This window comes from Pterocles gutturalis, unplaced genomic scaffold (genome assembly GCF_000699245.1).
Source record: "Pterocles gutturalis isolate BGI_N339 unplaced genomic scaffold, ASM69924v1 scaffold17436, whole genome shotgun sequence".
Taxonomy (NCBI): domain Eukaryota; kingdom Metazoa; phylum Chordata; class Aves; order Pterocliformes; family Pteroclidae; genus Pterocles; species Pterocles gutturalis.
The window spans coordinates 1-12,548 of record NW_010098178.1 but is presented as its reverse complement, the minus strand read 5'-3'; the positions used below and the strand labels follow the sequence as shown (position 1 = coordinate 12,548).

Below are 12,548 nucleotides of genomic sequence, written 5' to 3'. Positions count from 1 at the left end.
CAAAGCGGGTCAGAAAGCAGGACATGTCCCCGCTGCCGTAGCCGTGCACACACGCTGGGCTCAGCCGTGCTCCCGATGGGAGGTGCTGCTGCAGACGGGCTTCAGCAACGCTCAGCAGGCTGATCGCCAGCAGGCACGGTCGATCGCAGCCAGCCCTGCGCCGCTCCACTGCTCCCGTGCTGCAGATGAACAAAATGCAGATGGCAGGAACGGCTCCTCATCGCGGCAATGCCGTCTGCAGCGCCCCAGCCCCGATGCTGTCTGTGGGGCTGCAGGCAGACAGAGCGTGTAAATCAGAGGTGAGGCTGGAGGGTAGAGCCTCCTGTTTCTCCAGTGCTGCGGGGAAGCAGACAGACCACTTTCACGTGCAGATTTGTTCTTTAATGCTGCAACCGGGAACAAGAAGTTTTTGTTCCAGCAGTCGCTCCATGGGTCTTACACACCCCAGGATCCCAACCCACTGCAATGGAGACACCGATGAACAGGGGACAGAACAGCTTCAGGCAGCGACGCAGCATCTCCCAAGGGGGACACCAGACAGAAAATAGTATAACTTTCCCTGAACTGTGAGCCAATGGCCCTCGATTCCCTACTGACATCCCCCTGGTTAGAATTTTCCTTGCTTGTTCATCCCCAAAGCAAAAGAAACACCCACATCCCAAATATTCCTGAAAATACAGGACAAAAAGAAAAAAACCCAACCAACCAACAAACCACTTTGTCCCTGCCAGCTGGAGAATAAGGGCCAACAAATTCAGCATTTTCAGACCAACACACAGCGTTCAAGGTGATGGCATCACCTTACATCTGCTTCAAGGCTCGTCACGAGGTGTTCAGCTGAGAGCAGCAGAGGATCCTACCCTGGGATTCACCTTCTAGCTGCCTTCATGGTCTGGCAGCTACCTGACGGTGGCAAAGCACACACTTGCTGCTTTGTGAGAGAAAGAATTGCTGAAGAGAGCAGAACCTGCTCCAATCTTCTGTGCAGCTGGCGTCTGCTGCCAGCGCGGGAGAGCTCAGCACTGGGCATCACGCTGTTTCACTTTCACAGCTCAGCCCACCTCCCAGAACCTGCACCCTGCAGAGGAACCCTGTGGAGAACTGTGTCAGACCGGTTTGTTATTCACAGGACTAAGCTACCGAATGAGTCAGGATTCCCCTCGCACCAGCCCAAAGCAGGAGATGGTGCTGAGGGGTGGCAGCTCGACTCCAGCTGAGATTTATCTGAGAAATTTGGACAGAAAACCTTCTCCTAAGGGCGCCGTGGCCCACCTGCTCTCAGTCCCCATGCTGGAGCTGCATTCTTGTCTATTCAGTGGCATCTCACTTACCATCATCTTCATCAGCAACTTTCTCTTTCTCATCTTCATCATCTTGGGGTCTCCCAGCCATCTGAGAGAGCTCTTTAATCACCTCCTCGGTGGTGAGCTTGGCATCTATGGCTAAGAAAGCATCTTCCAGGGCCTACGTATGAACACAGAGGTGAGAGTGTGCACAGTTCCACCCTCCCTGGGGATGCCTGCCCGGAACACACACGGTACGGAGCCACAGAACGGCTGCGTCTGTCCGGGACCTCTGGGGTCCCCCTGCTCCAGCAGGACACCCAGGGCCAGGTGCCCAGGACTGTGTCCAGACGGCTTCGAACAGCTCCAGGGATGGAGACCCCACCACCTCCCGGGGCAGCCTGCGCCTGGGTCACCCTCACACCGAAAAAGGGTGAAAAGGGATCAGCAAAGCACGACAACACCTGGGCGTTTCAGCGTCAAGCAAGAGCCACACGCTGATCCCAGTTTCCTCAGTCTGGATGTAAATGGAGTTCCAGAGGGACAGTGTTCCCCTCACCCACACTGCTGGGGTCCCAGCACTGACCCAGGGGACACCCGACGTCAGGTCAGGCCTTAGTGCCAAGGGGGGGGGTGGGAATTACGAGAGGGATCGCCTGGACAGGAACTGACCTCCCACCTCCGACAAAAGCTGCTCCTACCCCCAAAAAACCACTCCCAGAACCAGCCCACAGCCTTGGCTGGAATGAGCCTGAAAATTAAAAAAAAAAAAAAAGCAAAAAAAGAAAGCTGGAAAATAGAAGGTTTATCTTGGAAAGTAGAACCGACACCTGGTGTACGCTCCCAGAAACAAGGCAGGGAAACTGAAACGGAAGATGTGGGACACCGACCTTGGAGGAGCAGGGCCCTGCACGTACGCACCAGGGACCTCGACAAGGGCTTTTCTCTGCAGTGCTGCTGCTTGCTCGGGGCAGAGCTGGCTCTTACCTTTTGCAATTTGCCTTCCTTATAGGCCTTCTGGTCTTTGATTATCTCGGGAAGATACTTGGCACAGTACAGGGCAACCTCTTCTCCTGAAAGAGAGCAGAAATCACATCAAGAGGATGCTCCTCCCAGCAAAACACACTCTTGAGTGGCTGAGTTCCTGATGTTCAGCCTTGAGATGAGCCCGTCAGGACGACGGGGGTCCCAACAGGCAGAGCGGTCATCGTGGTACGGGAAGGTACATGTGTGTGTGTGCGGCATGAGCGAGCGGTGGGCAGAGCACGGGGCTACCGAGAGCACTGGGGTAACCTGGATCGATGGTCAACGGCTCCAACCAAGCGCCCGCTCCTAGTGCAGCTGAAAGACTTTTAAAAGCCAGAAACACTCCAGCAGCTCAGTGATTAATTCGGTCAAGCAGAGAACAGAGCACAGAAGATGCTTTTTGTGATCATGAAGGTGCTGTTAAGAGAGGAAGAAGATCAAACAGCGAGGGATCGTGAATTTCTGCTCAGCAAGGGGGACCAGAAAGAGCAGTGCATGTGTAAGAGACCAGCAGGGCGATTTAGGTTTTTATATGAGAGGAGAACAATGTAGGACAGAGGAATCTGGCTCATGGGTCATGAGAAAGAAAAATTAGAGCTAGAAACTGAGAAACAAACAAAATGACAGCCCCAGAAGGGTGTCAGGGAGGGGAGCAGGGCAGACCGGGGCTGGCGGAGGGGTGCAGGAGCACGCTGACCGCTGCCGGAGGAGCTGTTCTCCATCGCAGGGCACAGGAGCAGGGCGAGCAGGCTGAGCGCCGTGCTTGAGAGCCACCCTGCACACTGCCGGCCTTCCCACGGCCATCGGTGTGGCAGGAGGCACGCAGGCGCTTTCCCTCCGGCCGCAGGAGGAAGGTTTTCCCAGCAGAGCTGCGAACGAGGCTGCGCAGGGAGCTGGGCACGACGAGAGGCGATGCAGGCGGGAGCAAAGCTCGGCGAAGGAACGGGGAGCGGGGGATCGAGGGTGAGAGCCACCCTGCACACTGCCGGCCTTCCCACGGCCATCGGTGTGGCAGGAGGCACGCAGGCGCTTTCCCTCCGGCCGCAGGAGGAAGGTTTTCCCAGCAGAGCTGCGAACGAGGCTGCGCAGGGAGCTGGGCACGACGAGAGGCGATGCCGGCGGGAGCAAAGCTCGGCGAAGGAACGGGGAGCGGGGGATCGAGGGGACAAGAGGAGAAGGGTGGGAAGCAGCAGCCGTCAGCTTGGCAAAGGGACCGGCAGAGGGAACACCGTGGGCAGCGAGAGGTGGCGAGGTTTGAGGGAAAGAAACAGGAGACGAGGGGCTTCCCAAACACGCCTGCAGAAAAGGGATCAAGTGGCCCGTCGAGGGAGAACAGGGACCTTGCAGAGTGGCTGAAGTCGTGCTGCACAAAGTTCAACGCTGTGGATCCGGACAACAGAGACCGAGCTCTGCCCTGACTGAGCTCTCGGCAACACAGAGCGGGAGGAGAAACAAAAAAGGGAGACGTGATCTAGGAGAGAAACGAGAGCGACCCCAGCATTTCAGTGAGAACTGGAAAGGGAATACCAGCGCGACCTCACAGCCACAGGCCTGGCTGGACCCTGCAGGGTCTCAGACGAAAAGGAGACAAGTAACGTCTGCTGTCATGGGCTTGTGGAAGCAGCTGCAGCCAACCCAGCTCAGCATCTGCTCAAAGGTATGAGGATTTTGGCTGATAAAACGAAGCATGCTGATGTAACAGAAATAGGGAAATAGGTAAGGTATCTTAACATGTATATATAACTGATATACACACACACACACACACATATATATATATATATAAAAGACAGCACTTTGCTTAAGAAGTTAAACTTCCAAGGCAGCACACACAGAACAGGTTATGGACCTGCCAGCTACCAGGGATGAGGTGAAGCTGAACAAATCCCCTGGGAAGATGTGTTTATGTGCAGTCGTGAGGACTGTCTCCAGATGATACTGCAACACTTTTATCAAAGAGACAAAATAAAACAAAATTTCTATAAGAAAACTGTAGATGGAGAGAGCGGTGAATGATGACAGTGGCAGGTCTTCCAGAGACCTGGATGAACTGGGAGCGAGCAGGGGCGGCTCAAGAGTACAGCCACTGAGGAGAATGTGGTCCTGGACCACGTCAGAAAACCGCCCGGCGGGTCTGAACACTCTGAGATGGCCCTGGAACAGGCCAGGAGCAGTCTGTGTGTGTTATTTAGGCGGCTTCCAGGACCCGCAGGACAGACACAGCCCCGGTGGCTGCCAGCCGTCGCAGGGGCAGCTGCCGTCTCCTCCAGTTTCTCTCCCAACTTGCCATTGCTCCTGCTGCGCGGTCTGGACGGGCACTGATGTCTCTTACCTTGTTTTGACACTCCCTGGGACACTGAGCAGCATCATTTGGAGCGTATGACAGGGACACAGGCGGGTCACCTGCGCCGTGGTCCTGCCCAAGTGCTGAGCGGGGGCGAGGCGGGTACAAGCCAGCATTGCCTGCACCACACCGCTGTTCCGGCGGAAGAGGATGGGCCACAGCCTCCCGCTGAGGTCAGACAGGGAGAAGAGAGCGGCCAGGGCACCCCCGTCCCTGCCGGGGGGTCTGCGTTTTTTAGGCAGCGGCTCTGTGCGATCTGCGCTGCCGGGAGCAGCTGACAGATCTAATAATACCAGCGGGGACACCCGATCACCTGCCCCACGGAAAAGATGACCCAACGCGCAGTCCTCCTGCCGCAGCGAGGCACGAGGGATTTTCTTCACAGCAACACGTCGCTACATCGGAGAACGCCACCGACAGCCCTGCAGCCGTGGCCCCGGCACGTCCCTGGGAGCGGCCAGAGAGGGGCTGGAGCACAGCCCGCGGGAAGATGCTCTCCACGAGCCCGGCAGCATGGCGCAAAGCAATGCAGAGGAAAATCCTGCTGTCACCGCAGCAGCAGGACACCAGCCCCGGTGTGAAAAGTTCTGGTGGGCAAACAAGCCGCTCCAGGGACACTGAGATTAAGCAGTGATCCAGGAGTGTCTGATGTGCCTGGCTGGGGCTACCCAGAGAACTTGTACGTGCCACAGGACAAGAAACCTTCGCTGCTTCCCATGCAGCTCCAGCACAGGCGCCACAACAGACACTGCTGCTGCAAACCGACGAGGCTTCACACAGGACCCTTTGCCAGCCTCCCAGACTTCTCTCTCCATCAGCTGCAGCTCCCCCCAAACAAGGCCACCCGCTGTGAGCAGAGCTGGCTGTGGGGGTCCCCCATCTCCTTCCTTCAGAGGGTACAAAGGTGCTCACTGACAGCTTGTCAACCAAAACGCTGAGAAAACGAGATCCTCCTTTGGAGTCCTCCGGCTGTGGAACATCACCCACCAAAACACGTCCTGGTGTGTCCCTGGGGTGTGTGTCCCTGGGGTGCGCAGGAGGCAGCGACCGGCCCGGCATGCAGACCTGGGGTCCAGCTGCTGGCACACCCGCCCCAGCGGGATCCGACGGGTTCTAAACACTGAGTCCAGAACTCAAAGCACATTGCTGCCACAGGGCCAGAGGAATGGAACCGGCTCCAGGAATTCATCTTCTCGTTACCGACACTCTTGTTATGGCTGTATCCACCAGGATAAAACATTCCCAAACCACTCACGCTCACCTGGGCATCAGAAGTGACCAAAGCCTCAGAATAACCCGTCGGCAACTCAGCAACGAACCGAGCACTCGGGGCTGTACAGCTTCCCAAGCATGCGGCCCTGGCTGCCCCTCTGACAAGCGTTTGAGACATTTCCAACAGAATGGGAAAAGCTGGGGAGAGCTCTGGGAAGCACAAAAGGCAGCAAAACTGCGTGAATTTTCCAGAGAGGCAAACACCCAGAAAACAGACGATTTTGTTCAAGCAAGAGAAGGGCGAGTACGACACAGCACAGGGAGGGAAGCGTGAGGAGCTGCCGAGGCGGGCGAGGCTGCAGGACTGTCTGACCAGGAGGGATGAAATCTGCATCTCTTAGCGTCCCGCAAGGCTCAGCACGCTCCAAGGTGCGTTTTACACTGCAGGAGGCGGCGGCCCTGACGCTGACTGCTTTAAGACAGCAGGGGAAAGAAAACCTCACAAATTCCCACCTCTCCGCACTTCCCCGCCCAGCGGGATGGAGGAGCAGCAGAGGGGCCAGAGCAGCGTGGGTACCCAGGGGTGAGGGGTGCCTGCGGCTGGGGGGGCTCCAGCAGCCTTCAGGGGCTGAACGCTCCGCAAGCATAGTTCCTCATCTGACCATAAAACACAACCAACAACGACTCCAGGATCACACCTGCCGCGTCCCCAGGGTGAAACCCGCTGTAAAGCTCTCCAAGCCTCTGTGAATCATGTCGTTGATGTTTTCTACAGGAGCAGCATCCAGCAAAGCCATGCCAGAGCCTCGGCTGCGTTCTGCTTCATGCAGCACAGGTGCAGCAGCGGGAAGATCTTCAGGAGGCTGAAGTAAAACACGCGATGTGTAGCGCTGAATTCCGTGAAGAAGCAAATATCTGGAGGATCCTCCAGAGTGTGTACTTTTATGTTCCTACTGAATCATAAAAAGAGACTGCTCTTGTTTGCGGAAGAGCACGTGGAGTTTTCAGGGTGTCTGGAGGACAGGCAGAAGGGTGAACGCCGACACGGGAAAGCCCAGGCCTGGGGGTGGGTTTCTGCACGGGGGGAGGCTGCTGCCAAAGCCCACCGCTGATTCCCTGGTAAAAGCAGGAGTCACGTGTCGATGAAATATGGAACAAAGTCAATTTATCTTGGCGTTTCGGGCAAGGCTGGCTCCAGAGCACCTACGGCCCAGCTGGAATCTCGCTGCAGGATGATGTCTCTGTCTCCAGGAGCACAGGCGTGGACACAACACGTGAAGACAAGAACGGGCAGCAGCCCCAGGGCAGAAACCGCGGCGGGAAAAGGGCCTCCAGAGACACCGGTTCCTAGATCAGATCTGTTTCAGCGCACGTACATGCACCAACCCATCCTATCTCACCTCCACAGGGCTCAAAGTAGATCCCGCTCCAAGATTTGATCTGTATTTAGACACATACACACCTTTGATATAAAACAAAGCTCAGCATCAAGTAAGAAATAAACGAGCTAACAGCAAACATCACAGAATGCCTCTGGACTGGAGCAGGAAAAGAAAAACCATAAACCCAGAGCGTTAACTCCCACCCTGAGACGATGGGAGGCAGAATGCTGAGGCAGGTCAGGAGGCGAGATGACCAAGAACAGGGCGGGAGACCCATTGCTGTGCACACAAACTGGGAAACACTTGCAGCACGGCTCACTGTGTTCCCGTTAAACATCCCGGCAGCAGCAGAGAGACACCCTCACTGCGAGAGTGCCGAACTCCGAACAGGGGGAGCTGCGTGTCAGTGAAGACACTTCCCCCAAGGAAACCAAAAGGAACAGCCAGGAGCATAAAGCATGCATCGAGAACAAGAGACCGGCCAGAAACACCGTCCTGGGGGTGCGGGGTGCCTGTAGACCACTCCCCAAGGTTTGGGGGCAGGGAGGCCAGGGCAAGGAAAAAGGCAAAAAACCAGCAGCATCTTTAAAAAACTCTAAGTCTTGTCCTCAGGGGGAAGACATGAAAGAAAAACTGATGAGTGAAATGGAAAGCTAAATATGAAAAAAACCCACTGCACCCTTTTTCAAATAACACGATAATAAGAACTCTTCCCAACCCACCTGGAGCAGGAAGCTTACTGGAGAGTTTAAGGCTGATAGAGGAGCAAGGTATAAAACAAAAGCTAAACTCATCTTGTGCACTGGCAGCTAATAAACCGTAGAGAGGTTCCCACCCTAAAACCTTCTTTTACACGGGACAGACCTGAGAAATTGTTTCAAAGTAAAGAACATCAGTAAAATCACACAAAAGCAGGGATGGGTAAAAGGTGTTCTCCAGAGTCAGGTTCAACTACACCCATATCCTTCCTGATAAGGGTTGTCTAGGAAGAGCTGTAGGGGTTCAGTCCCTGGAAACCTCAAATACAAGTTTGAAAACGTCGAACACATGTCAGAAAACCTAAAACACAAGCAAGAAAACCATGCCAGGGCTTTGCCATTCTGATTAATGCCTTTCCCTAATGCCTACCCTGAATCTTCCCCTTTGTATTTAAAAAACCCCACGTTACTTCACATCCTACACTAGCGGGAATGCTGTAAGTGTCCAAAGTCTTTCTAAAACTCAACACATGAAACAGATCTTCCTGTTAGCTGGGAAGCTAACACACTGATCTCAAAGAACAGATCAGTTTGATATTCTTGATTCTTGACCAGTTTTTGATAGATGCTGCTTATCTTCATATCTGCTAGACGCTTACAAACGGCTCCTGGGTTTCTGCAAGGAATGACATGAAGTTGAACAGCTGCTAAATCCCTGGATCCTTTCTCCTTTGTCCTTCTCTGCCTTTCGGAATCAACCCACCATCCCGATGTCCTCAAAGACAATCTTCAGGATACCAGCAGCTGCTCCACCCAGGTCTCTGCACACTCTAAGATGATGTTCAGGAATAAAATAATTTCAAAACATTTACTCTAAATGCTTTAAACTGCAACTACACTGTTTGAAGAGCTACTGGTCAGCTACCTACTCAGGGTGATCTTTTTAACAAGGACTATTGCAAAAAAAGGTCTTAAAATCTTATTTACAAATTGTTAGAATTAGGTAACTCAGTTCTAAAGGAAAGCGAGAAACAATGAACTGCTGTATGTAGCCCTCCTCTTGAACCTGGTCCACCGCCGGAGAAATGAAAGCTAAGGGACTGTGGAGGGAACACCACGGGTGCAGTTACCTCCGTGTCCATCGTAGACGGAGAACATCGCTGTCTCGCTGTCCAGCTCGGGGATGCAGTTGTGCGCATCCTGAAAGAGAGAGCAGAAGCCTGGAATGAGATGGACTGTGCTGGTCCCTGCAGCACATGAGCCAGCGAGCGGTGCCCTGCTGCACAGACCGGTGCCGGGGCCGAGCACTGTCCAGCCCAGTAACTACACAAACACCAGTTATACTGGTACCAATATGCTGGCAGCTTCCCACAGAGAAATGCAGCTGGCTCAGGGTCCCCTCAGAGTCTGGCCAGTCTTGCCGATGCTCTCTTCCCCAGCTCTCGCCAAACAAGAGCCGTGCAAACTGAAAAGCCGCTCTGACGAAGCCGGAAGGTCAGCTATGGAGCCTCCTCCACCAAATGTGACCTCAGGCCTCCAACCAGCCTTTGCTTGTCCCGGAGAATGCAGCCACAGACGGCAGTGGTTGTCCATCCCAGCAGCCTGGCAGGACTCGGGATCATCCAGCGAGAACCAGCAGCTGGGGTGGAAAACCTTCTCTCGGGACAAGGGCTCCTTCCCGCTCCTCCTGCCGGGTGGGACGCTCCAGGAGAGCGCTGCCGGCCTCAGGCACAGCCGCCTGGCAGCAGGGCGAAGAGCCCGGCCTTGCTCGGCTGCCTGTCAAGCCGCAAAGCAAAGGACCAGCCAACTGGTCACCTAACAGAGCAAAACCACAGCACAAACCCGGCACTGCTGCCTGAGGCAAGATGTGTGTCCTGGTTCTGGCACCTGCCCGGGAACTCTGGGAATCTCCAGGGACAAACGAGCGGGAAGGTGTGTCCCAGGGGCACTTTGGGCTCAAACACCAAACGGCAGCCAGCCTTTCCCGGGGTACACTCCCCAGCTACAGAGATCAACAACACACCAGCTACAGGCACCGAGCAACCCTCCTCCTGCCAGGTCTCCCAGGAAGAGGGGACGGTGAGGGGCACCAGCCAGCTGTCACAGCCAGGCACCGGGCGTCTCCCGCACCACGGGTGAGCAAACCCGGCTCAGCCCAGAATGGACGGACCGAATCCTTCCCTCAACCCCCCTCACCTCCCAACATCCCTTAAAGCTCCAGCCCTCACCTGCCCGCTCAGGGGCTAACCACAGCCCGGGGCGTTTGTTCAGGAAGATGATACTTCAAACACTTTGCTGTGTTTCAAGTTCATCACCTTGAAGTTAAAAGTGCTGCAGCTGCCCCAAAACACCGTGCATGCTCAAAGACAGCCAGCTCAGAGATCTGGGTGTGCGCCTATTGCCAGCCATCCCCCAAAACGTCTGCACGCACCCCCAGCCACGCAACGGTTGAGCTCTTTGGCTTTTTTATGGTGGGACTCCTCGGGTAAGAGCTCTTTGCCCTCCGGAGTCCCTCAGTCTTACAAGAGATCTCGTTTCGCCTGCAATTGCTGCCAAGGGCTAAGGAAAACAGAAAAAGAGAGGGTCTGGGTCTGTGCAGCACAATGAGGCTCCCGACACTGTGATGGAAACAGAGTCTGAACAAATCACAATCTGAGCTCAGAATTACAAAGATGACTCTGAATTACAACGCAGGAAATTCAGCCAGCGAGCTCACTGGAGACAGCAAATGAAAATACGAATAAACAGAGAGCCAGCTTTTTTATGCCTGCTTTTCAGAGCTTTTACAGAAGCTAGTGAGACAGCAAAACCACAACAAAGTAACTGGGGTAAGTCCCAGGTGGCTAAACAGCAGTTTAATTAGAGCAAGTAATGCAAATGCTGCTGGGGAGGAAACCCAGCGCGGGCAGCCCAAACGGCCTCTGCTCTCGGCCCCCCTCCAGGCTGGGGGGCTGCACACCCGTCACCACGAGCTGCTCAGAGAGCACCTGAGGGACCAGCGAGAGCACCGCGTGCTGCAGTTACACCTCTCCATCCCTGCTGCCGGGGACGCTCGTCCTCACGCAGCCTGGACGCCAGCTCTCTGCACCTCACCCTCCCTCGAGGGTGGGATCTGGGGTCTCCCCCAGCTGTCTCCCTGGTTCCTGCAGCTGCACTGGCAGCCAGCACATTTCAAACATCAAATGCAGCTGAAATTAGTGAACAAGTTAAAACTGAGAGTTAATTTGACAAATCTCCATATTTTGAACCAAATTCTTGCATTTTTTTGAAGCAAGGGCTTTTTTTTTTTTTTCTGAGCCCAGGGGCGAAATGAAGCTGCAGACAGGGGCTGTTGGTGTCTCCTCCTGGACACGCCATCAGAACAGCACCAAGGAGCTCAGACAGGCCCTGTCCAGCCACCTCCAAAGTGCCTCCTGCACCTTCCGCGGCGCCCCAGAGCACTCCTCTCTGTACCATAAAGATGTCTCCAGCTTTCCCCCTTCTCTTACGTGCTCACAGTACCCAACACTATTTTTTCTGTACCCTTATCCCTTGGGTCCCTCATCTGCCCAGAACATTTCCCTATTCACAAAGCAACCTCTCTGGACTAAGAACGGATTTTTATTGTAGTATTTCTTCAGAGCCCTGTACACCTGCCTCACTTGTGGGCTCCTAAAGCATAAGCTAAAGGCAGCAGACAACCCCTTTACACGAATTTCTGCTACCCAGAAATGCCCGCGTCCCTCCACACGTGCACACTCTGGCTTTACTGACAACACAGCACTGCAGCCTCGAGTGCAAACATCTGCTCAGAACTTACAGAAGAGCGAAAGTACAACTAAGCATGAAGAAAAGGAAAAACCACAAACCAAGACCCAGCGGAGAATACACAGCGCTGGAATGCAAGGAAGCACACCAGAACCTCTGCTCAGCTGTACGCGAAACAACGCGTGTTCCTCTCCCGTCGCAGACTGGGAAGCAATCTGCAGCAGGTTCAGCTCGTAGCACAAGCGCTCCTGCCGTCTCCTCGCTCCTTGCGATAACGCAGCTCAGCCCCATCCACACCAACGGCCTCAGCACTGCTTCTGCCAACAGGGAGATAAGCCAAAGGTGTTGGCGAGTGTAGAGAACACAGCTGCAAGCTCTGGGTCTCATCCAATTCCGTAAAGGTCAACAGCAGCAAGAACAGAGCTCTGGTAAGTGAGGTGATGAGCCGGTGTCCCACCTGCGGGGCAGCTCCCTGCTCTCCTCAGAAAGCCTCCAGCCTCGGTGCACCAAGGACGCCACAACGCTGCTTGCGCCCAGCCTCTTACCCCTGAGCAGAGACTCTGCTGCGTGTCACCTCGGTGTCCCAGTGACAGCTCTGCACCCCCACCTCACCCTCCAGAGGCCACCAGGAAGGACCGGCTGAGACACCATGTCACACACACGCTCTGTGTGTCTCTGAGGAGCACAAGCACCCATTCTCCCGCCTCCTCCACCCTGGGAACGAGAGCACCGGGTTCCGCAGGGCTCTGAGGGGCGCACACAGAAAGGAGGAAGCGCCTGGTCACTGTTTTATCACCAGCACGATGCTGTAACGTCTCAGCAGCAGTAGAGCACCCGACAGCATGGTTCATGAAAC

The 12,548-nt window shown here is 54.9% G+C and overlaps 1 protein-coding gene across 1 annotated transcript in view; it reads right to left on the bottom strand.

Annotated features, from left to right (window-relative positions):
* The window catches only part of PPM1G (protein phosphatase, Mg2+/Mn2+ dependent, 1G), a gene marked incomplete at its 5' end in the record, with an annotated part of 14,337 nt that extends 4,616 nt beyond the window's left edge, over positions 1-9,721 (bottom strand). Inside the window, 5 exon segments of the mRNA XM_010088067.1 lie at positions 1,321-1,464; positions 2,271-2,356; positions 9,076-9,193; positions 9,195-9,268; positions 9,523-9,721. Coding sequence (XP_010086369.1) covers positions 1,321-1,464; positions 2,271-2,356; positions 9,076-9,193; positions 9,195-9,268; positions 9,523-9,721 — 621 coding nt within the window.
* Positions 9,722-12,548: the final 2,827 nt, after the last annotated feature.